Here is a 25,266-nt window from a genome sequence, read left to right as displayed (position 1 = left end):
TTTCTCTCTCTCTCTCTCTCTCTCTCTCACACACACACACACACACATTCATCCTTTCAAATGCTAAAAGCAATGAAGTCTGGATGATGTTTCCATTTTTATTCTTTTTGCTTATCTGTGTTTTCTCATCTCTCTACAACAGTAAGTTGTTATGTAGTAATTTAGAAAATTCACTGTGTTACCTGATAGCATCTGCGTGTCCCTGAGCACCCTGTGGCCAGCAGGGCCACGGCTCTCTAAGTGCCTGTCCCTCCCTCCCTCCCTGCTGCTGAGAGAGAAGCAATAGCAGGCATAATACCCATCATTCCGGCCACTTACTCTGCATACCCTTGGCTTTGTTCTTGGCTACGGAGCCTGAGCTCTATCCAAGGCGGGGTAGGGGGGGTGAGGGGTGGGTTCTGCGGTCTGAGGTCGGGGGTGGAAAGGCTGCCTGGAGGTTTGGGTTGCTAAGTGCACTGTTTAATTTAGAAGGGCCTTTTATCCTCGATCTCTTGATCAGAATTGGGGAAAAAAGGGGTGGGGTTCATGAAGCCTAGAGGAAGGGCCTTTGAAGGGTGGGGCTAAAGTGGAAGGAGGGGGAACCCTTTAAATAAAGGTCCCACACTGGCTGCCCAGGAGTACATCCTCCACCTCCTTTGAGTCTGTCTGTGAGAAGGCAACGCAGCCGCAGCCGCAGCAGTAGCCGCAGCCCCAGGGAGATGATGGAGCCCGAGGAGTACAGAGAGAGAGGTGAGGGGGGGCATCCCTGTTGCTCTCCAGGAACAGGGCTGGTGGTCTGCCCTTAGCCTGGGGGGGCGGGGGGCTGTCATTTGACTGGAGCAGTAGAATAGCCCTCTGAGAGTTGGTTTCCACAGAATTTTTCCTGAGGAAGGACTGCGGGACCCCAGAATTGAAAACTTTCTCAACCTCTCTTTCATTCTCCCTCTCCCTGTCCTTCTCCCACTCTCCCATGTTTCAGTTGTCCTGTCCCCTTTCTCACAAAGAGAGGATTTGGATTCCTGATCCACTTAATAGGGAAAGGGGATTATTCACATTCTGAAGCAGAAAAAAATTTCTCCAAGTGTTCTGTAGTCACTGCAAAAATCTTTTCTGTATATTCATGTCTCTATGTGTGACTCTGTCAGTGCTCTTCTTTCACTTAGTCCTTTGTTTCATGAGTATTTAGTGAGCAGCTACTATATCGTAAGCCTTGAGGAATGGGAGAATCCAAATGGTTAGGCTGTTTTCCCGGCATTGCTCCTTAAGAGGGCAGGAGGTAGCGGCTTCTAATTTTTCTCGTTTGGACTTTTTATATCCTCCCTCCCAGTGATAAGTTATGTTGCCTGAAATTTCTTTGTCTTAAGGTATTGTCCCATGTTAGGTCCAGCTTTTCCTCTCTCCTCCATCCGCACCTAACTCAGTAAGTAGCTAGCAGTCTTTGCAGTCAAGCCTGCACTCGCTTATTCCCCGGGCTTCCCAAGAGCCACAAGCAGGTTCTCACGGGCATCCAGGCTCTGTGTAGAGCACAATTACATTTCCTGTTGCTCCTGGACCAGTGATGGGCTAGGTCCAGTGTTCTAGAGCCCTGCTGGGGTGCTCCTGCAGTCATGAGAGGCATTGGCTGTGGGAGGATTGGAGGAGAGGGAAGGGTGTTCAAATCTCTCTTTGTCCCTTTCACAGTTTATTTCTGAGTTTGGTCCTGCTCATGAGAATCTTGTGTGAGCTGGTGCAGAGGCAAGAAATCAGGTTCCTTCTTCTCTCTGTTTTATCTTATTTTATTTTTTTGCAGGGGAAGAAAAGCCTAAGGAATACTAAGAAGCGATTATAGATATTGAGAGAGACAGGGAGAGAGAGAGATGAATGCACAGACGCAGAAAGGGAGAGAAGCAGAGAGAGAGAGACAGAGAGACTTAGAGGGAGGGAGAGACACAGGCACTCTATCCGAAGACTGAAGCCCTGTCCTGGAGAAATGAAAGGGGAGAAAAAAAGTAAATAATTTAGAGGCGGTTCAGAGTATTTGGGTTGGTTATTTTTCTTCCTTATGTATTTGTTCATTCATTTGATTTTTTTTTTTAAGCATCTAAGAAATGTCCTAAGCATTGAGGTATTGGTGCAAACAGAGGGAGGGAAACTGAGTTATTAAGACCTGGTCTTGCATACTCCCCAAACGAATAGTACACTATATGCCAACTAGCAGGAATTTAACACTTGACACAAATAAACAAAAAGACATTGCTTTTCCCCAGAACTTCAGGCTAGTGCAGAGTTCCTGGTCTGGGTCTATGGTTGTGCTTTAGGGACTTCATGAACCTCAGAAATTATACACCGTTTTTTTCCCTGTGTGTGTGTGTGTGTGTGTGTGTGTGCAAGCCCATAGTTTTCATCAGATTTTCAAAGAAGTCCATGGGGTCCAAAAGTGAGAAATTACTGGTCCAATGGGAATAGTGAGTAAGTAGATTTTTCAGCTTGTGTCAGAACCTGGCAGGGGAGCTTAGCTTCTGTGCTAACGAAGAGTATAGTGTGTGTGTGTGTGTGTGTAACAGTTTTTGGACAGAAAGAGCTACAGAGTTTCTACTACACCTGTAAGGTAGAGAATTAATGAGATGTTCTGATTTGGAGAAGAAAAGAAAGGTAAGAGAGAGAGTCAAAGTTGATATGGATAAGGGAAAGGGGAGGAAAAGTAAGTATTTTACTTTAGTGCTTGAGTTTTATAGTTCATGATTTTCTCTCTTGTTCATTTGTTCACTCACACACACACCCCCCCCAGTCACTCATGCCCTCACTTATTTTTTCATGCATTAAAAAAAAAAAGATTTATTAATTTATTTGAGAGAGAAGGAGCGAGAGGGAGTTGGGGAGGTGTGTTGCGTGGGGAGGAAGATGGGGAGAGGGAAAGAGTCCCAAGCCAACTGATTGGCGTCTGATGCAAGGCTCAATCCCATGACCCTCAGATCATAACCTGAACTGAAACCAAGAGCTCATAGCCTAACTGGCAACCCCTCACCCATTTTTTTTTTAAAGTAATCTCTACCCCCAACGAACACTGGACTAGAACCCACAACCTTGAGATCAAAAGTCGCATACTCTACTGACTGAGCACCGCCACCCTCACTTATTTTTAAATTCTGAAGACACGGCTGATGCTAGGGATCAGGCCTTCTCCCCATCAGCCCACGAATCCACCTCCTTCTTCACTGGATCTCTTGTTCCTGACCCGAGGGGGTGGGACATGGATTGGCCAGGCCCAGTTGGGGGACATGAGGTGGCTGTCTCCTCCTCTCTTGTAGGAAAAGAGATGGTGGATTACATCTGTCAGTACCTGAGCACTGTGCGGGAGCGGCGTGTGACTCCGGACGTCCAGCCTGGTTACCTGCGAGCCCAGCTGCCTGAGAGTGCGCCCGAAGAGCCTGACAGCTGGGACAGCATCTTTGGGGATATCGAGCGAATCATCATGCCTGGGGTGAGATACAGTCACCACAAGGGCGATTCTGGGTTTCGGGGCAGTGGAGGGTGGGCAGTAGGCCTGAAGAGAGGCCTGCCATGGGTCAGCCTGCCACTTGGGCACCAACGTGCCAGCCTGTTGTGTGGGCATGTAGAGGGCCAAGACTTCAAACTTAGGTTTCTGATGCCAGGGCTGCCCTGTGGGGCTGGATGGGAGGCCAGAGGGCGTTAGCACGTCACCCCAGGGGCTCGTTTGACGGATGCATGGAAATTGATTGGGATGAGGTAAGAATGAAAATTGGGCTTGAGGGGAAAGGCCAGTGTGGAGAGCAAGGCAGAGAGAGGAGGCTGGAGACAGTCCCTGGAAGTCCCACAGAATGCAGAGACTGGCTGAAGAGAGGGAAGGAGGCAGAGACGACACCCTCCCTGAGGGTGCCCTGATTGTCACCTAGAGAGGCCCAGGGAGCTGAGTGAGACCTGTCACCCCCTCCTCTCTCCTCCCAGAGGCGTGAACGGTGTCCTTCCCCACCAAGGGGAGGTCTCACGCTTGAGCTGCTTTTCAAGAGTAGAAAGGAGCTTTCCCTGAATCATCTGTACTCCCTGTGACAAAGAGTCCGGCCTGGTAACAGCACTGGTGGGGCCAGGGAGCAGACAGAGACCAGCTGTTGCTTGAGCTGTGACCTCTGTGGGCTGGTATGCTGTCCCTGGCCACCAGGGGCAAGGAGCTGTGCCAATGTGTTCATGCTAAAAGTGAGAACACCAGTCCTCCTCCCTCAGAAGGGCTGCCTTTTACTGAGCGCCGTGTCACACGCTGGGCCCTGGACGAGCCACGTTGCAGGCTAGCTTGTTCTATCCTATAGTGATCCTATACTCCCTGTTTCACAAATGAAGAAACTGAGGCTCGGGGATGTTAATTGTTTTCTCAAAGTTAAAGAATTTGTAGGCTGGTGGATCCAAGATTTTAGCCCTGAGCCAGTCTCATTCCACAGGCTCCTTCTCCTACACTGATCATCTGCCCTGACTGAGTGCTCCAGCCTGACCCTGTGCACCCAGGCGCCACCCTTCAGTGGAACGCCAACACACAGGCTGTTGCCTTCACTCTGTCTCCTTGGGGGATTGGTGTCCTGAACCGCGTGTGTTCAGAGACCTCTCAGGACTGACTTGGGATTTGCTTCCATCATCCCCTAAAAGCTTCAGATGGGACCGAAATATGCCCGGAGGCAGGGATGACAAGTTATCCAAACTCAGAATAGGTTTGTGCAGCCGTATCGGTTGGCAAGTTTGAACAAAGCCAATTACTCACCTCTCTCTGACCACTCAGCCTATTTCACAAGCATCTTTTGAAAATTTCCATATCGTAAAGCTTTACCCAGGAGGCTAGTGCCCCGATAAGATTATCTCATGGATTTCATTCTGTAAAATGTAATCTGTTGAGGGACCAACTGTAATTTGGTAGTGAGGCTGAGAGCAACTGTCAGAGGAGGCGGAAGTGAGCTGATTCATTGATTGCAATTCCAGCAGTTGCTGGGGGTGTGGTCAGAGAGGCTCATTTCTGGAAGGAGAGTTCTGTCTGTTCTTGATAAGGGTTCCTCTGGCTTATCTTATCATATTTATCTTGCAAGAACAGATAATTGTCTCTTGATAGGGTTAGGGGATGGAAGCCCTTCTTTGGAGTTTCCAAAATACTGTCACTAAGGACACCGATAAAGAGGGCCCAGTCTTCCAACGCCTCTGAGAGACGGCCTGAGATCGGTTGGCCCTTTGCTTTCTCATGTTGACCAGCACCTCATTGAAGACTGGACTGATTTTTCCCTCCCTGCCATCTCCTAGACACCAAGAGATGAAATTCCCTTCTGCTTTATTTCTGACTCTGGTTAGAAAAACCTCCTCTGCGATTCATGGGGGAGAGAGAGCAGCACAGGGAGAGAAGGCAGGAGGATGTCTTCTTGCTCAGGAGCTTGGGTCCTGGGGGCAGACAGCTCTGGGTTTCTGTCTTGGCACTGTCATCTGTCCCTGTGAGGTGTGCGTGATCATGGGGATGCTGCTTTGCACTAGCTGGCCCTGATTCTCCTCTGTGAAATGGGGGTAATGGGAGAACTTATCTCATGGGTACTGTGAGAATTAAATAAGATGAAGCATGGGAAAATGGAAGATACCGTTGTTACCTTCCACACATTTCGCCTAGCGAAAATCAGAGGAAGAGGTCTGATTATCTAAGAGTCAAGTCAGATTATAGGATGTGTCTATCACCATGTGATTAACTCACCATTAACATTAGTGCTTTACATTTTGCAAATTTCCTCCCAGACTGGTCCACATGACAACCCCAGGAAACATTTATTTTCCTGGATTTATTTTATGATGGGAAACTAAGATTAAGAAAGGTGCAGAGGAGTATCCTGTTTTTAATGGGATCTGCATCATATATAAATTTTGAGATCCCTTGTAAGAAAATAAAATTAAGTATCTTTCTCAAAAAGACCCATACCAACATGGGACCTTGGAGCTTAAGTTCATTAGCTTCACGATAAACCTACACAGCTGGTTAGGGACAAAGGTAGGACTGGAACCTGTGTCCTTGGACTTGAATATTACGCTCCTTCTACCACACACACTTTCTAGGACACTGTCCTTGCCAATGAGGGATTACAAGAATTTCTGCACACTAAATATTGATACACTAAGATGTTGACTAATGAGTTCTCAGTAGGATTGGACATCTAGAATGACAGGGTTCCATGGGTTCAAAGAAAAGTTCAGAGGGGCTGGGGAACTGGGAGAGGGTTTGTGGAGGAAATGAGTATTTTGTAGCTTTTTAGGAATTAGCAGGTTTTGGAAGGTCCTATCAGTATGGGATGGGCCTGCTTGTCAGGAGATACAGCATTGTTCAAAAGCATGAATGCAGAAATGAACAGGGCATCTTCATCAACAGGGAGATGAAGCCAGATTAGATAATTAATGAGGCCAACGAGCCTGTTATGGTGGGGCCCTTTCTGTCCACCTGGCTTCTGCTTTCACCTGGTTCTTCAGTCTGACTGTGGGCCCAGGGCTTAACTTGGAGGTGGGGGTCCCAGGCCTGTGAGCTGGCAGTTCCCTGCCCTTTTCTCTCTTCCCCAACCTCACTGGGAAATGAAGGACAGCTTTGAATCCATTCACACTGACCCTCTCTGCAGGAGCTGTGTGCCCAGAGAGCTTGGAGACCCACAAGACAATGGACGCTTTTTGCAAGAAACTGGATGGGACAAGCAACCTCTTCTTCTGGAGCTCATAGTCTCCTCTTCCTTTTATTTCTGGGCAGGAATGGCATGGGGGAAAAGCAGTGGAGACTAACATGAGCACTCTCCAAAATCCACAACTCTAATTACTATACTGATTTTCATTTTGCATATTCCCTTCTGGTCTTGGCATACATACACAGGCTCCACTGATGAAACAGCATAGAAGATGGGAAATGGGGGTGGGTGGCAAGAACACCATGAATATGTTTTGTTTTTATGGAGTTGTGTCATTTACTTGACTGTCTTACAAGTGTCAGCCCATCTCTAGAGTGGCCAGGGAAGGTCTCTGGTAGAGGGAAGCCTCCCAGACATGCCTCCTGGTGCCACACATGGACATGCTGTCCCTCCAGGTGGTACACTGGCAAAGCCCCCACATGCACGCCTACTACCCAGCCCTCACCTCTTGGCCATCGCTGCTGGGGGACATGCTGGCCGATGCCATCAACTGCTTGGGATTCACCTGGGTGAGTAACCATGGCCATAGCTGTTAACTGGTGGCTGCTGGACATGTAGCAGAAAGTGACATGCTGGGGCAGGCATATCTTGTCCTGATCTCTGAATGGGGGTTCTAAGTTAAATATGAACAATGGCTACATTCTTTGAGCTTGAACTTTATAGAAACTATCTCATCTTATCCTCTAACCCTAGGGAATCATGAGTAGTGGTCCATTTTTTTGTAGATAAAGAAATTGAGGCTTGGATAACTTCACCTCCCCAGGATCACACAGTGCATAGAGACAGAGATGACATTTGTACTGAGATCTGGTTATTGCCACAGTTTGTGATCCTCAGTAGGCACTTTGGCGCCTGTGGGTACAACTTCCTCTGCGCTCTTGTCTGTGAGGGTTTAGATTCTATCCTCAGGCTCCCCTTAATAATTCCCTAAGGACTGAGCAGCTTTAAATTGTGCCAGAAGCCTCCAAGAACAGATTTATATTTTAAGCCTGAACTGTTAGAGGGTGTGTCAGGGGGAAGGAACGGCTGGGAGCGGAGGCTGAGGGGAGCTGCTATCTTTTCTAGGAAGGAGTGCTTTCTTTCTTAGTCCTAAAGCTTGTCCTTGGCCTTCAGGATGCTCAGCTGGGTATTTTAGGGACTAGGGAAGCCAAATGCAAGCCATCATTTCTAGGGCTGTTTCTCCATAGAACTGCGGGAGTTAGGAAAGACTCCTGCTGGTTGCGGTGGGGCAGCTATCCAAAGCCCTATGTCTTTTCCCCCCTGCAGTTTGGCAGAGGATGGGGTGAGAATGGGGCATAGGGCCTGACACTGAGCCCTTCTCCAGGGGGAAGATAGGTCAGGTTCCCACTGATAGCATGGGGACCAGGGAGGGCCAGGGCAGAGACATGTGTTTCTGGGGCTGATGGGGCAGGGGGAGGGGTGCAATCTTGGTGTCCTGGGAATTTCTGGACGAAGCTGCTTTCTCTCTCACAGGCCTCCAGCCCTGCATGCACGGAGTTGGAGATGAACGTCATGGACTGGCTGGCGAAAATGCTGGGACTCCCGGAGCACTTTCTGCACCACCACCCCGGCAGCCAGGGAGGAGGCGTCTTGCAGGTTCCTACCTTGGCAGAGCTCCTCCCAGCTTGGGGGCAGATGAGTGAAAGATAAGCTGAACCCCACAGAGGGCCATCTCCTATTTTCCACAGAGGTCCCCCCGCGTCACCCCCTCCACCAATATCACTGCCATCATCCCCTTGCCCTTAACCGTCGTCATTATCCTGATGGCCGTCACAACTGCCCAGTCTGCTATCAGAGCCGCCGCCTCCGCCGCGGTCACCACTCCCACAGACGCTGCCACCTCCACTCTTCCTTTTTCCCTATTTTCTTCGAAAAAGATTCAGAAGTCCACCCATGATCACATTTCCAGTATTGCTGGATTCAGGTGTCTTTGTTTCTCACCCGACCCCTCCCCTTCCTTGTTTCATTTAACACCTTATGGGGAAAGGAAAAGAGAAGGCAAGTAGAGACTTCCTGCCCTCCCTCCTGGGTCCAGGAGACCCTGGGCAGTGAGAAAAATGAGCCCCATAAATTGATTTATCTTATCCTACAGCCCTATCATTTGGGTATCTGTCAAATGATAGTTCCTCAAAGATTTCTTGTATTGTTAAGAGCCATCCATATGGTATAGCTTGCTGGGTGTCTCGCATAGACTGTGCATACTGCTGAGTACTTCTGCATCTAGAAATCCTCTACATTTATGAGGGCTTGGTTGTGAGACCTTTGAGAACCCATCAATTCTTGACTTCTACTCTAATACACAATTTTCCTGGTTTTCTAAACTATAAGATAGAGATAATAATAACAAATAATATAGCAACAGTATTTTCCTCAGAGAGTGGATATGAACGTTCAGTGAGCCCTTTTTCTTCCTCCTCTTCCTCCTCTTCTTCTCCCCCTCCTCCCCTTCCTCCTCCTCCCCTCCCCCTCCCCCTCTTCCTCCTTCTTCTTTTAAAGATTTTATTTATTTATTTGACACTGAGAGAGAGAGAGAGCACAAGCAGAGGGAGTGAGAGAGGGAGAAGCAGGCTCTGGGACTCTGGGATCATGACCTGAGCTGAAGGCAGATGCTTAACTGACTGAGCCACCCAGATGTCCCTAAGTGAGACCTCCTTTAAAATAAAAATAGCCATGCTGCTCTGGGATGAGACCTGGACAGTTTGCTGGACTCATTGCTAGCTCAGTGACTCGCTCTTTCTCTGCAGTCTTGCAACGAGACTAAAGGAAAATTGCTGCATGCTGTGGACCTTCTGGGTTGTGTGGAGATAGTTACAACTTCAGACAGTGTATCTGGGGGACATGCTAAATGTCTGCTGTATGTGACTTTGCTTTTCATTTAATTATCTCAAGGACTCTGTAGGTAGATAGTATCATCACCAATCTTTGAGATAAGAGCACTGGAGCTCAGGGAGGTTGAAAGCCTGCCCCAGTTGATTGGCTGATAAGTGAAAGAAAGGATTTAAACACACACTCCTCTACATCGAAGGGACGCTTGCTCCTGTATCATCTGCCCTGCGAACTTGGTTCAGTCCTGTGACATCTCTGAGCGTTGCTGTCCTCGTCTGTAGATGGGAATCACAAGCACCTCAGAGCGGTTTATTGAGGAGCCAGTGGGATGACAGAACATTTTGTAAACCCTGGAGAGCTATGTAGATGGAAGGTAGCACTGTTATTCTCACTACTATTCTGCTATTAACACCTTCTGCTAGGTCTTTTTAGCAGGGAGCTATAGCGGTAGGAAGAGTTCAAGAAGAAAAGACACCAAAGACCGAGTGAATGAATGATGAGAAACCTTTAAGAATTCTGTGAGATTGCTGAGGGGCCCACAGGATGCCCACAGACATGGCCAGAACAAAATCCTATCCAGCCTTCATTTGGATAATCAGTACTCCCACTCTGGGAGGCAAGTGGAAGGGATGCTTTTCATTTTATAAATGGAAAAGAGTCTCCCAGAGGGGCAGTGTTAGCCTGAGATCACAGGAACCATTGGCAACAGAGCCAAGGCCAGAATGACCAGCCTCTCAAATTAAACCAGGACCCACTCTCTCAGGAATGTCCTTTTAGAAACAAACTCTATTTCCATGCCTAAAATGAATAAATTAAAGGCTCTTTATTTTTAGCAAGTTTACATGGGGAGCAAACATATCTATAGGCAAATTTCTATCTAGCAGAGGCTGAACATTCTCTTTTTGGTCTCTGTGGCCTCTCTAATAAAGGTGTTGGTACTGGGTGCAAATTTGCTTTCATTACTTCCCTGGTCAGTTGGAGGAGAGGCACAGGGTGCTGTGAATGGAGAATGTGGGACAGGTCTGTGAGTCGGGAGAAAGGACAGCCCTTTAGGCAGGAGCCGGGGAATATGCCCAGGCACCAGAGGAAGAGGCTGCCACTGATAATCCTTCTTCCACTACAGAGCACAGTGAGTGAGTCCACCTTGATCGCCTTGCTGGCAGCAAGAAAGGACAAAATCCTGGAAATGAAAGCATCTGAACCTGGGACAGACGAGTCCTCCCTGAACGCCCGGCTCATTGCCTATGCCTCTGACCAGGTGAGTTGCCCACTACAGGCCAAATCCTGAGGTCGGTGCTTGGCTTCTGGAGTCGTAGTTCTCGAGTAATTTTATTCTAGACACAAGTAGGCTGGAGCTCAGGACGGTGCAGGACTCAGAGGTCCTCTCCAGGAACCATGGGGAAGACACACAGCAAATGTTATTTTTGATTCGCCTAATCTGGCTTCAGCAGTTCCTGGGGTGTTGCGCAAGCTCAGGGGGACTCGGCTAACAGGTTTCCATGGTCCTTCTAGGCTCACTCCTCAGTGGAGAAAGCTGGTTTGATTTCCCTGGTGAAGATGAAGTTTCTGCCTGTGGATGACAACTTCTCACTCCGAGGGGAAGCTCTTCAGAAAGCCATCAAGGAGGACAAGGAACGGGGCTTGGTGCCTGTTTTTGTAAGTCAGAACGAGTTCTTAGCTTAGAATGATAGGACCTGGGGGTGAGGAAGGAATTTGGGCAGAATTTAAGCAAGTAACATGCTGAAAAAAAAAAAAAAGAAAGAAAAGCAAAAAAGAAAAAAAAGTACAACATTTTACAAATTACGAGTTGCTGCTCGTTGGTGTGTTAAGAAATAAATTTTGTGGGGCGCCTGGGTGGCTCCAGTGGGTTAAAGCCTCTGCCTTCGGCTCAGGTCATGATCCCAGGGTCTTGGGATCGAGCCCCATGACGGGCTCTCTGCTCAGCAGGGAGCCTGCTTCCTCCTCTCTCTCTCTGCCTGCTTCTCTGCCTACTTGTGATTTCTGTCTGTCAAATTAAAAAAAAAATAAATAAATAAATAAATTTTGTGGGTCATAATCCGTACAAGAAACAAATAAGAATAGAAACTACCAGAGTGCATTCCTGTAACCAGAGTAGTATGGTTTGGTGAAACTTTCCTTCAAATGCACATTTGTACTAGATTTTTTTTTTTTTTTAAAGATTTTTATTTATTTATTTGACAGACAGAGATCACACGTAGGCAGAGAGGCAGGCACAGAGAGAGGAAGGGAAGCAGGCTCCTTGCTGAGTGGAGAGTCTGACGTGGGGCTCGATCCCAGGACCCCGAGATCATGACCTGAGCTGAAGGCAGAGGCTTAACCCACTGAGCTACCCAGGCGCCCCTGTACTAGATTGTTATATAAATTGTATTTCTTACTATGGGTCATGGTAAAGTGTAATGTGAAATACATGCTGTACCAGTGGGATGGGTATCATAGATAATACTGTGGTTCAGTCTTTTTTTTTTCAGGCCAACTGTGTCACATGAGCGCACCTTCCCACATTAACCATTAACTTCCTTGATTTTTCTTCAGGTGTGTGCAACACTGGGGACCACTGGGGTCTGTGCATTTGACTGCCTGTCAGAGCTGGGCCCCATCTGTAAGTGTCTGCCCTGTCTGGCTAGGAAGACAAGTCATGAACTTTAGAATGTTCCCTTAGAGCAAGAACCTGAAACTAGCTCTGTGGCATTATCTTCCCCCTCTTGGGTCGGTGCAGAGAGCTAAAGAAGAGCCACAGAAGCCACCTGTCACAAGGGAGCCAGAGCACTGCTTTTCCCAGCAGTGGACCAGGGGTTAGAACTCCCCCCAGCCCTTTTCTTCATCCTCTCAAGGAAGCAACAGTGGGAGAGTCTCAGGTTTTCTTGTCCTCTCATGTGTATGTCCAAACCTAGAGTAGGCCATATGTGAAACACAGGGTGAAGGAGGCACCATGGAACATTTGCTATTCTAGGCTAAGGAAAGGAAAATGATAGGGTGGGGGAAACCACGGGGGAAGATATAGGTGGAGAAGAAACCCAAATGGGATTGCTTAAAATCCCCAAACAAGAAACTCACTAAGAGAGAGAGATACTCCCTCTGGAACATTTGTGTCAGATGCCTTAACCCTGCCCTCCGGGCCAGTAGGTAGTTGTTTTCTGTGCCAGGAGCTTCTAGGTTGATGCCCAGGGAGTGCTGACTCTGGCCAGTGAGAGCAAAAGGCCAGTTGTGACTCCATGGATTTTTCCCTTAGGAGGCCCCCGCCCCTGTCTCCACCCTCATCTCCCTGTGCCTTGCCAGCTCCTCCAGCCAGAGCGGGCCAGCCTTTCTTCTCTTCTCTCGAAGCCCACCAGCCACTGTACCAGACGAGAGATGACTTTGAGCTGGCTGGTGGCAAGCCCCCACCCCCAGTCCTGCCTCCCAGCCAGGCGACCTTTGCCTCCTCAGGTGCCAGTGAGGGACTGTGGCTCCACATCGATGCTGCTTACGCAGGCACTGCCTTCCTGTGCCCTGAGTTCCGGGGGTTTCTGAAGGGCATCGAGTATGCCGATTCCTTCACCTTTAATCCTTCCAAGTGGATGATGGTGCATTTTGACTGTACTGGCTTCTGGTGAGTGTGGCAGCCAAGCTTCCAGCCCTTGGAAAAGCTTTGCTCCCTCTGGAGAGGCCTCAGCCACTCATGCCTGCTTGGTAACCCACAGGGTCAAGGACAAGTACAAGCTGCAGCAGACCTTCAGCGTGAACCCCATCTACCTCAGGCATGCCAACTCAGGCATGGCCACTGACTTCATGGTGAGTGGCCAGAAGTGGCCTCTGGGATGGACTGCACCTGACCCCAGAAGGTCTCCTTGATGTTGGCTTCTGTCCGAAACTGGCATATCGTGAGCCCATTCCATAATATGTTGCTGTATGCCTTGGGTTTCTAAGCATATAGAATGAAACCTGGAAGATTGTTAAAAAGCCTAGAAAATGAGACCAACCTCTGAGGCAGTATGGCCATTTCCTGAATATGCGTGGCATTTCTTACTCCCCAGAGATGCCTCTTCTACCACGAGTGGGTCAATTCCCTTCTGTCTCCAGATTGGATAATCTGTTCTGCTTAGTGCCCAGCAGCAAGGTAGGGCGGAGAATCTCCTTGGGTAGGGAAAGAGGCTCCTTGCTTGAATCTCCTTCCTCTTTTGTCCCCAGGGTGTTGCATCACGGTGGGAGGCTCCACGGGAGGGGGTGGGGCACAGTCACCTTTCCTGAGCTTTGCCAACTAGTTGTGGCCTCCTCAGCTAGCTGCACCTCCGTCTCTTGAATCTGCCCACATTCTCAGCCTTACTAACTCCTGGGGAAATGAATTCTTGAGATTTACCCCTCAGTTTGAAGAGGAACCTTTCCTTTAGTTGTAGAGGAGACAGAGATGTGAACACGTTTTATCTGTGGCCAAGGGGAGGCAGCAGAGCAGAGTAGATGAGCTTGGTTTGAAATCCTACCCCAGCTGTGGGCCTTTGGGAAACTTAGCTGCTCTCTCTGAGCTGTGGCTTCCTCATCTGTAAGATGGGCACGGAGAGGCTGTGAGGGTGAAATGGGAACATACACGTAGATCACTTAACACAGTCCTAGGAATGTGGCAATTAATTAATGGTAGGGGTTTGCTAAAAATTCTTCTTTGAAGCTGCAGAGATTCGCTGGAGAATGGTTATGCATTGAGGTCCTTAAGTCAGCTGGCCTGTGTTTGAATCCTTGTTCCTCCATTTACTAACCTGTGTGACCTTGGTCAAATGACTTAGCCTCTCTGTCTTGGTTCCTCATCTGTAAAATGAGGATGATGATACTAGTATTGGGTTCTAAGGCTTGTCATGAGATTAAATGAATTAAAGCAGCGAGGCAGAGAGAACAGTGCCTGAGGTCCGTGATTCAGTCTGTAAAGAGAAGGTTCTGTCTTGTCTCCTTGGGCAACTGAAATGTCTTGGCCTTTTTGTCCTAAAATAATAGCTCTGTCGTCTCTTGATTGCATTGCTTATTCTCCCTCAGACCAGCTCGGGCTTCCTTTAGATTTTTGAGGCTGCTTCTTCTTCTTCTTCTTTTTTAAAGGGATCGAGATTTCCTTTATTCACAAGTGGTTGACTCTGGTTACCTTTAGAGGTGAGGTTCATGAGGGGAAGGGATCCCCAAAGGAAAAGCTTGGGCTTTTCACGGCAGATTTGTCAAGTCCATTATGATCAGCAAATACAAACTTCTTTTTTCAAGGAGGAGAATTTTTTAGTGAGGAAAATGCTTGCTAGCATACACTGTAATTGATGCTGTCACTTTTTAAATGCCCTTTGGAATCAGGTGTCAGCTAATAACAGACTCAAGATTCCTCCCTGCCACGTACCCCCCCCCCCCAACTGGGAAATTGTCAATGTCATCTATAATGTACATTGCCATATTTTCTTTTTTGATTGGAGTTGGTCTATAAGCTTACAGACCCCCTGAGAGGCTGATAAAAGTAGACGAATAATGGTTCTTCCATCTTCATTGCTCTGTCTGGTAGGTTTTCAGCAATTTTTTTTTTTAAAGATTTTATTTATTTATTTGACAGAGAGAGATCACAAGTAGACAGAGAGGCAGGCAGATAGAGAGAGAAAGGGAAGCAAGCTCCCTGCTGAGCAGAGAGCCCACTGTGGGACTCGATCCCAGGACCCTGAGATCATGACCTGAGCCGAAGGCAGCGGCTTAACCCACTGAGCCACCCAGGTGCCCTTCAGCAATTTTTTTTTTTTTGACCCTTCAGCAATTTTTTAATTAAAAAACATTTCCACAATATCCCAAGGGGCAGATCTCTTCAGGAATAATTCTAAGTTTCTTTCTTGGGTGTGAAATGGGAAATGATACTCATTCTCCTATAAGTGTATTTGGATCATCATCACTTAAGAGCATTATCTTACCTTCCTCCATTTTGGATCTCATGTTACTTTTTTGTTTGTTTGTTTGTTCCCACCAGTGTCCCAAGGTCTTTCTGTGGTTCGTTCCCAACAGTTTGGAGATTTTTATCGTGTTCTTTCTCTTCTAGATAACATTTTATAAAAAATATTGAATTCTACTTTTCTTAACAGTGGTTATTATTTATATTTCCCTCTCCAGAAGGTATGGTTTATGCGTTTCCTTCCCCTACCTCTAAATCTCTGGATTCCATTTCCAAGTCTCAAAGAAACTTCTAGAAAATGGAAACTTTCATCTGTTGTGATCCTGGAAGTCTTCACTCTGCTCTGACCCAGGCTCTTTCTCCCCAGGTGGCTGTAGCTTTAAATAGGAGCCCAGCCATGCTTGAGATGAGCCAGAAATAAGCAGCATCCTGGGAGAGAAGGCTTAGGAACTTCATCCCTGAGCCCGGGCACCACCTAAAATCAGGGCTACATTTTCTAACATCAAGCTCCCACTAGTGGATGGGGCATTGTCTTGCCTGTGGCTGGGGAGACCTGCAAAGCCTCGGAAGGACACAGAGGAGGCTTGGGGATGTCTTGAGTTCAAGAAGTGCCACGTCACCTTTTCTATGTCCAAATTTCCTGCTCTAACTGAGAATATCATCTCGCTGGGTCAGCATGGATTGGTTTTGGAATAGTGACAAGAGGAACAACCGGGGATACGAATAGAGTGTGAAGAAATAAAAAATAAAATAGTCTTTGCCTCTCGTTTTAATTTGCTGGTGAGGTAAAGTAGCCAATCATTTGGGAAGCCATGTTTTGTTATTCTCCTAGAGTGTTCCTCTAATAAGGGATGGAGTTGACTGCTTTCCCTGTCCCAGGGATTTTGTGCTCAGGTTTTGATGCCCTCTGCAGGTAAGCACAAGTCCCCAAGCTGGAAAACAGAGGCTTAGTACTTGACATAGGAGAAACATTGTCCATCCACAATGGAGCAGAGTCCCCAAAGGGAGAGTGCCCCTGCCCAGGTCAGGAAGTGAATGTGAAGGGTGAAGGTGAGCACATTTTCAAGGTTTTGGCAATCCTGTGGATGAGTACATAAATATCAGTGGGACAAATATTTATTTTCAGTCAACAGAAATTTTGGTGAAGCTTTCTGGCATTTGAAGAAGAGGTCACTAGAAAACACATTACTCATCAGGGCAACCGTCAGCGTTTTCCAAACCCTTTGGTCTGTTTCCAGATGTGTGAAACCGGTTTGAAATTGGTTTGAAAATGTTTCAATCTAGGGTGCCCATGCCTTGAACTTTAAGCTCTGTTCATTTGGTTACCAGGAACAAAGGGTCAATTTTAGTTTCTCAGGGGCCCAGATGTGGATGCTCATTTGAAACCTGAAAGCTAGAGTCATGGCTCCTGAGGGCACAGGAATGTCACAGGAGTGTCCCAGGAAGAAGTCGTGACCAGACAGTGAGATTAAATAATGATCATTGGGGCTCTAGGTAGAAAGACTGCTGTGATCTATCTGTAGCTCGCATTTTTATCACCTAAATAGCCTCCGCTTGCAGATGAATTCTGGCGAAGCTCTTCGCAATTGATTCCCTTCATGCCACTTCCATCGGAGGTGCTGCTCATTCTCGGTCTCATGAAGAGCTAGTGGGGTGGCATCACCACCCACTGGGTGGTGGGGTGGGCATCACCCAGGCATTGGCAGAGCCTGAGAAGAAACCCATGTGTGCAGGGCTATAGCGTCCCAGACCTTGACCACTGTTCTTTACATTTTGGTGTGTGTGTGGCGGGGGTGATAGAAATAGAACTTTATTCCCTGCAATTTGAGCAACTTAGGTTCTTTTCAAGAAGAAAAATACATTGCCCCATCTTGAATTTTGGCCTGAGATGAAATGTTGAAAGCAGCATTTGAAGCAAAATGGCTTCTCCTTGGTTCAGGGTCATGGACTCGGTTTCCACTTGCCATGCTCTTGGATAAGGGTAGCTATTGGCCACCTTCCCCAGGATTTGGTCCCGTGACAGACATCCTTTGGTTAACCAGTCTTGGCTTCTTCTTAGCAACAACTTCCAGAGTCATGGTGACACCGTCTATCCCTAGAGGGCAGGACAGGCGGGGTAAGGAGTGTGTGAGGGAGCAGGGTTCTTGCCTGTATTCATCTGCCCTTGTGCCTTTGTTCTAGCACTGGCAGATCCCCCTGAGCCGCCGGTTTCGCTCTATCAAACTCTGGTTCGTGATTCGGTCCTTTGGTGTGAAGAATCTTCAAGCGCACGTCAGACATGTATGTAGTCTTGCTGTGTGTCCTTGTGGGGAGGAAGGCTGGCTTCTGCCCAGGGGATCTGCGGTGTATGGCTCAGGTGTCTGGGCCTGTTCTTGGCTCCTGGGACTTGATTATTCAGGGTAGCCATTTCTTTGTTAGCTAGAGGGACCCTGAGCAGGAACACAACACGGGGGGGGGGGGGGGCTATCTGCTGTCTGCTCCCCTGCAGGAGGTCTCATTATTCCTTCTGTTAGTCACCATGCACCAGGGAGTGATGGCCTGAGAGCCTGTTTTGCAGAGAGAGAAAGAAAATAAATCAAAGGGCAGCTTGTTGTGTCCGGGTAGGAACATATCTTTCTATAAATTACTCTGATTATCACAACAGCCTGAAAATTTGTGTCCCTTATGGTTATGTCTGAGACATGGCTCTTCTGGCTTGGACATGTAGACCTACCAAGTCTGGAACAAACCTCTCTGCATCATATCGGTGCCTATTCACAGAAGGTCTATTTGGTACAATTTATTTTAACCCAAATCAACAACAACAGCAACAGAATCATTGTGCTAGAAATAAAACCCAGAAGTAAGTGAGACAGGCACTGTCTCTCTGTTGTATTCTTCATGATAGAGGTGGGATTTGACTAAGAATTTTGGCTAGTAGCATTTAAAAAAAAAAGATTTTATTTATTTAAGAGAGAGGGAGAATGAGAGAGAAAGGGGGGGGAGAGAGAGAGCATGAGGGGGGAGGGTCAGAGGGAGAAGCAGGCTCTCTTGCTGAGCAGGGAGCCCGATGCAGGACTCGTTCATGGACTTCAGGATCGTGACCTGAGCCGAAGGCAGCTGCTTTACGAACTGAGTCACCCAGGGGTCCCTGGTAGCATTTTTCACTCATTTCTCTGAGTACCTATGAGTAAGGCAAAGTCATTGATAAAAGCCATGGGGAAGTTCAAAGACATTGTCATTATTACTCTATTTGTCTTTCCCCCTTCCACCTTCCTTTAGGGAATTTCTTCCTCATGAGATAAACACAAAACCAAATGAAATGGTCGAAGCAGTAAGCATGGCTGGTTTATGGTTGGTGATTTTACATTTGTAATAAACATCCAGGTGTTTGTGACTGGATGTTTATCAGTAAGTGGCTGTCATGTGGCATGTAGTGCGGGACATCAGGCACTATGTCCTGTCTCTAGATCCTCAGACTCGAGACTGGAGGTAGTGGCCGGGAAATGAGACAGTGGAGGTTACAAGTCACCAGGAAAGCTCTTTGCTTACAACTTAGGACTGGATATCCAGCGTGTAGGTCTGGCCAACTCCCCTAATGCTCCTCTTGCAGTCAAAGCTCTGAATTCCCATCAGTTCCCCGACTCCCGACACTAGACCCACACTTCTGGGCTTGGCTGTCAAGGACCCGGGTAGCAGCCTCTATTTCAGCTCAGGCTTCTCACCGACCCGTTACAGCTGGGGTGCTCAGTCTGCCTCTGTACTTTCACCTGTGCTTTGCCCTTCTGGACTGCTTTCTGTTCTCCAAATGTTGTTTAAAGGCTTGTGTTTCATTTCTCCCAGGAGCTTTCCTGACTATTCTGTCTGCCACAGTCATGATCACTGCTTCCTTGGCATTCCTAAGATCACCTACTTAAGCACTCTTTTAAAACTGAGCTCGCAGGTTACCAATGTCCCACAACAGTAAGGGGTAGACCAAAACAGAGTTGTAGTGAGTTAATTTTATTTCTTCAACTTGACTGAGATCATAATTATTACTTGCATGGTGTCTTAAATTTTAAAAATACCTCCTAGTGTTTCATCAGATTCTTACAACAATGCTTGGAGTGGGCACCCTGACCAGCCCCATATTATAAGTGGGGCTCAGAGATGATAATTACGCTGCTCAAGAGTGGAAGGCCTTTTCTCTTCACAATTTTGGGTTATCTTGAACTATGTGAGCTCTTGAAGGTTATATAAAACCGAGAATGTGTATCTCTCTGTGATACAGTAATGCTTTAGAGAATGGAAACTGGGGTTGATTTTCTGTTCTACCCTTTACTGTTTGGTGACCTTGGGCAAATTACTTAAACTTTCTGTGTTTGGCTTCCTGATTTATAAGATGGGGAAAATGATAATACCTCTCAAAGGTTAATGGTGATGATTAAATGATAATACATATAAAAACCTTCCTTAGTAGAGGACCTAATACACATTTAAGTACTCAATGAATATTCTTTCTTTCCTTTCCTCCTCCTCCTCCTTCCTCTGCCTCTGCCTCTTTTTTCCCCTCCCCACTCCTCCATTTTCCCCCCTTCTTCTAATGATAACCTATGACTGTTCTCATTAACATCATCATCATCATCATTCATCATTTCCTACCACCTACAGTTGGGATTGGCCAACTTTTTCTGTAAAAGACAGACATTAACTGTTTTTGCTTTGTGGGCCATACTCTTTCTGTTGCAACTCTTCAATTCTGACACTGTAGCACAAAAGCCACGGTAGACAATACAAACCTAAAATAGGCGTGGCTATGTTCCAGCAAAACACTGTATTTGGCCTTGCAGCTCTAGTCTGCCCGCGTCGACCTAGATTGGTTTCAGGGCACGGGCAGTAGCCATGCTTTCTTCATCCATGAAGGTGGTTTCTGGTGGCAGGGACACTGAGCTTTTTCCCCTCTCCCCTGGCCCCTGCTTCTACCTTGTCACAAGCAGCTTACATTGTAGTCTGGGAGGTAGGAGAGCAAGCAGAACATGGTGGGAAGGGCACATACTTGGTGACCAGGAGACCTGGCTTCTGCTACCTGTACCTCGGGGAAGTCCCTTTCCCTGAGCCCCTCTTAGAACATGGAGAAGTTAAGACAGAAGAACAAGATGTGGCGTGAACATGGGGAAGCAAAAGAAAGTAAGAAAGTATGCGACCATGTAGGTATGATAAGTCTTTGAGATTAGATGCTTAGAATAGATCAAAACCTAAAAAGAAAGAAAAGAAAGACCCCAGTGTACTCAAGGAAAGAGAGGTCCTCCAACATCCTTCCTGCTTTTTCTTCTGGTATAACAGCTGGGCTCACCTGACCACATCCTGCTTGATATCAGCTTAATTTTATTATTTATTTATTTAAAGATTTTATTTATTTACTTGACAGACAGCGATCACAAGTAGGCAGAGAGGCAGGCAGGGTCGGGGTGGGGGGGGGGAAGAAGGCTCCCTGCCGAGCAGAGAGCCCGATATGGGGCTCGATCCCAGGACCCTGAGATCATAACCTGAGCCGAAGGCAGAGGCTTTAACCCACTGAACCACCCAGGCGCCCCTTATTTATTTATTTTTTTAAAAATTTTATTTATTTGACAGAGAGAGAGAGAAAGCAAAGAAGGGGGAGCAGGAGAGGGAAAAGCAGGCTCCCTGAAGAGCAGGGAGCCCAGCTTGGGGCTTGATCCCAGGACCCTGGGATCATGACCTGAGCTGAAGGCAGACGCTTAACCAACTGAACCACCCAGGTGCCCCTTGATATCAGCTTTATCAACTGTTCTATGAAAACCAAACTTGACCTAGTGCAGTCAGTGATGGACTGTCTGTATGCCAAGTGTATGCGTTGTATAACCGATTGTGTAATGTCTGAAATTGAGAAACTGGGGCAAAAGTGGTGTGATTAGCTAAAATCCTTTGAGTTCTCTTGAAATTGAGTATCAAGTCTGAGAACCAGGGGATTCAATGAGAACCAGGTGAGAGAAAGTAGCAAATATTTTACTGAGATCCTTCTGGATGCTTGAAGAGACTTTTTAGAAATGAAAGAAAATAAGTCCTGTCCTTGTTTAGTTAATAATCTTAGGTTTAAAAAAATGGAAATAAAAAAATGACATGAACTTCAATGAAGGATTAATATGGTACAAAGTTTTAAATTTTTTTTATTGTGGGAAAATATCCCTAATGTAAAATTGACAATTTTAACCATTTTTAAAAAGATTTTATTTATTTATTTGACACACAGAGATCACAAGTAGGCAGAGAGGCAGGCAGAGAGAGAGAGAGGGGGAAGCAGGTTCTATGCTGAGCAGAGAGCCCGATGCGGGGCTTGATCCCAGGACTCTGGGATCATGACCTGAGCTGAAGGCAGAGGCTTTAACCCACTGAGCCACCCAGGAACTCCCATTTTAACCATTTTTAAGTGTACAATTCAGTGACATTAGGTGTGCTCCCAATATGTACAACCATCATTACTATTTCCAGAACTTTCCCCCTCATCCCAAATAGAAATTCTGTGCTTGTTAAACTGGTGCAGAGAGCTTCCTTTCTTCCTTCTTTCCTTCTTCCCTCCCTCTTTCTTTCTTTCTTTCTTCTTTTTTTTAAATATATTTTTTTAAGATTTTGTTTATTTATTTGACAGAGAGCACAAGTAGGCAGAGAGGCAGGCAGAGAGAGAGGAGGAAGCAGGCTTCCTGCTAGCAGAGAGCCCGATGTGGGGCTCAATCCCAGGACTCTGGGATCATGACCTGAGCTGAAGGCAGAGGCTTTAACCCACTGAGCCACCCAGGTGCCCCTAAAATATTTTCTTTATTAATTTAAGAGAGAGAAAGACCACTGAGGGAGAGGGAGAAGCAGTCTTCCCTGCCAAGCAGGGAAACTGATGTGGGGCTCGATCCCAGGACCCTGAGATCATGTCCTGAGCTGAAGGCAGCTGCTCAATGGACTGAGCCACCAAGGTGCCCTGAGAGTTTTCTATGATGTATGTGGGGAGGATGTATAAAAATTATATTCCTTGTGGAATGGGAAAACAAAAGAGGGAGTCATGAAACAGCATGTGAGGTATAGGGAAGGTATGAAAAGGTTTGAGAGGCAAGGGAAAGACGTAGGCTTAGGATAAGGACAGGGCTGTTGAGAACCCTCATGGTGCCTCTACATACTGTGAAAACAAGAATCTCTTCCTCTGGGCAGGTCCAGCCTATACAAAGTACCTGGCTGGGAATGCAGACAATGGGCTGGACTTTGGCCCTCGCTTGCCACCTTGACCAGTCAGAAACCCGTGAAGCCCAGGATCTGAGGCCATATTTCACTGATGGCAAAACACATGCCTTCTGGCTCTGGGGCTGAGCTGAAAGAGGGCCCTCAGAAATGAGTTCCTGAGGTGGATCTGATGATGACAAGCCATAGGACATTGCTCACAGGAGGTTTCCCAGCTTGGAATATGAGCTACATCAAATGGAGAAAATCAGGCAGAAGCCATTCAGAACTCTGTGGCTCAAAGGTGTCATGTTTAAACCCATTTAGCAGTGTGAAACTTTATGTGGAATTGTCCCTTTCCTGATTATTAATCTCAGTTCTCTCTATATTTATGATTTTAGGGCACTGAAATGGCAAAATATTTTGAGTCTCTGGTCAGGAATGACCCTTTCTTTGAAATTCCTGCCAAGAGGCACCTTGGCCTGGTGGTTTTTCGTCTAAAGGTAATGCCAGTAATGCCGTATCCCATGGCTTATAATTATGTTAGTTGATGGTTGTTCAGCCTCTTGGATCTATAAATACTGGGCTTCTGGGGATGCTTAGGGGGACGTGACATAGATGTCATTTCTCTTTATTTTTTAAACAGGGTCCTAATTGTCTCACAGAAAGTGTATTAAAGGAAATAGCTAAAGCTGGCCGTCTCTTCCTCATCCCGGCCACTATCCAGGACAAACTGATCATCCGTTTCACTGTGACATCCCAGTTCACCACCAGAGAGGACATCCTGGGAGACTGGAATCTCATTCAAGACGCTGCTACTCTCGTCCTGAGTCAGCACTGTACTTCCCAACCTAGCCCTCAGGTTGGGAACCTCATCCCCCAAACCACAGGCCCCAGAACCTTGGCCAATGGAATGTCCCTTCAGTCTTCCAATGGGGTGGGCTCTGACCCAGCGCAGGCCAGGAAGATCATCAAGCAGCCTCAGCGTGTAGGAGCCAGTCCTATGAAAAGGGAAGACAGCTGCCATCTTGAAACCCTCCTGGATCCACTTGATGATGACTGCTTTTCTGAAGAGGCTCCAGAGGCCACCAAGCACAAGCTGTCCTCCTTCCTGTTCAATTACTTGTCCGTGCAAAATAAGAAGAAGGCAGTGCGTTCCTTCAGTTGCAACAGCATGCCTGTGAGTGTTCAGAAGCCACTGCCCACGGATGGCTCCGTGAAGAATGGTGGCTCCTCTAGGGCCAGAATCTTCTCTAGGTTCCCAGAAGAGATGATGATGCTGAAGAAAAGTGCCTTCAAAAAACTCATTAAGTTTTACAGTGTCCCAAGCTTTCCTGAATGTAGCTCTCAGTGTGGGCTCCAGTTACCCTGTTGCCCTCTGCAGGCGATGGTTTAGACCAGGGGTTTCAGCCAGAATCCAAGAACGTGTTTCAGGCAATTGCTGAGCCCTTCAAAATTATATGCTGAATTTGTGTGCTTATGTGTATGTGCATTTTTCTTAAGAGAGAGCCCATCGTTTTATCAGATTCTCACAGAGGTTCATGACCCATGATAGGATAGGAAGGGGAGCTTAACCCAGCATGGTACAGAAGGTCCCAGACATCTGGTCAGAGCAAAAGGACTCCAGGAAGGGTACTGACAGGCACCTTCTGTGGTTCAGCTTGTGATATGAGATACAATGTAGAAATAAATTGTACTTGTCCCTGAAAAAATATCCTGTGTGACTTAATTGACCACTGAGACATTGGCTAATTCATCAGAGCTCATCCTGGAGCCTTAATGTATGTGCTTACGGAGTCTACTTTTCGGGCTGTTGAAGATGTGGATTTAACTCCGAAAGAATGACTTTGGAGGAGCACTTGATATGAAGAAGGCAAGCCGTCTGAGTCAGGCACTGTGACTCACAGTTTATAAATGAGGAGACGGAGGCCCCAGGTCACAAAAGCTTGTAAATGGGCAAAGCCAGGTCTCCTTGTCTTCAATAAAGCCCATGCTATTTCCATCGTGCCATAGCTCATCAGAAGCTCACGGTCCAGCAGGACCCCCCAGTGCTTCAGTACATTTCAAGGTTCCCTCTTTAGATTTGGAACTTGTACATTTTCTCTCTTTCTGGACCCTGTTGTCAAATAAAAGCTATGCTCCCAAGGCAGCTTGTCCAGTTAGTTCATAGGTCAAAACCTGTTTCCTCCTAATTGAGATCGTTCTGAACTGAGTTAACAGTGTCAAAGACAAACAAAGCTGGACATTAGTTAAAGTGGTAAGGACAGATTTCAATTAGTAATATATTATTGCAGTAGGGAAAAGCATCCAGGATAAAGTAGACTCAACTTTGACTTAGAGGTGACTGGGCATTTTACAGGGACGATGAGGGGGTAGGGAAAGAGGCAAGCAGTAGAGTCAGGGACGTAAAAAATGACAAAAAGCAGGAAAAGGACATGGGTCTGTGTGAAATCCATCTGGGTTTGCTAACTAGTGCTTGTTGAAGTTAGGCTCCTATCTCCCACACGGGTTGGGAAACAGGCCCATCTTCAAGTGTTGGGTGGAACCAACAGAATATACTTTCTGGAAGCCGTGATTTTTCACAGGCAGGTACTTTAAGGGGAGCCAGAGTTATCCTAGGGTTGTGGCCTTGAGCTGTTAGAGCCCATGTTAGTGTTTGTTCATGTCTTTGTAGGCAAGGTTGAGGCCTGGTTGCCAAGATGGCTTGGAGGAGCCTGG

General features: G+C 47.0%; 1 protein-coding gene across 2 annotated transcripts; it reads left to right on the top strand.

Annotated features, from left to right (window-relative positions):
- The first annotated feature begins 654 nt into the window (after positions 1–654).
- On the top strand, positions 655–24,550 carry HDC (histidine decarboxylase). 2 transcript variants are annotated; one of them, XM_080808635.1, is made up of 12 exons: positions 655–729; positions 3,267–3,439; positions 7,049–7,162; positions 8,127–8,249; positions 10,603–10,737; positions 10,992–11,135; positions 12,033–12,099; positions 12,924–13,086; positions 13,178–13,268; positions 17,551–17,649; positions 22,950–23,051; positions 23,195–24,550. In XM_080808635.1, the coding sequence occupies exons 1-12, from the start codon at positions 699–701 to the stop codon at positions 23,942–23,944; spliced, it is 1,992 nt and encodes a 663-aa protein (XP_080664761.1). In that variant the 5' UTR covers positions 655–698; the 3' UTR covers positions 23,945–24,550. The 2 variants fall into 2 exon arrangements, with proteins under 2 accessions (XP_080664761.1, XP_080664762.1); XM_080808636.1 differs by lacking the exon at positions 17,551–17,649.
- The last annotated feature ends 716 nt before the right edge of the window (positions 24,551–25,266 follow it).

The sequence above is a fragment of the Martes martes genome, assembly GCF_963455335.1.
Source record: "Martes martes genome assembly, chromosome: 7".
Lineage (NCBI taxonomy): Eukaryota > Metazoa > Chordata > Mammalia > Carnivora > Mustelidae > Martes > Martes martes.
The sequence above is the reverse complement of the archived record's forward strand: the minus strand, read 5'-3'. Positions and strand labels throughout refer to the sequence as shown.

Bases quoted from the DNA above. Each gene is read 5' to 3' on its own strand.
- HDC (XM_080808635.1), top strand. From the start codon at position 699: ATGATGGAGCCCGAGGAGTACAGAGAGAGAG. The intron at 8,250-10,602 runs GTTCCTACCTTG...CTTCCACTACAG, and splicing joins AGGGAGGAGGCGTCTTGCAG to AGCACAGTGAGTGAGTCCAC. The intron at 13,269-17,550 runs GTGAGTGGCCAG...CCTTTGTTCTAG, and splicing joins GCATGGCCACTGACTTCATG to CACTGGCAGATCCCCCTGAG.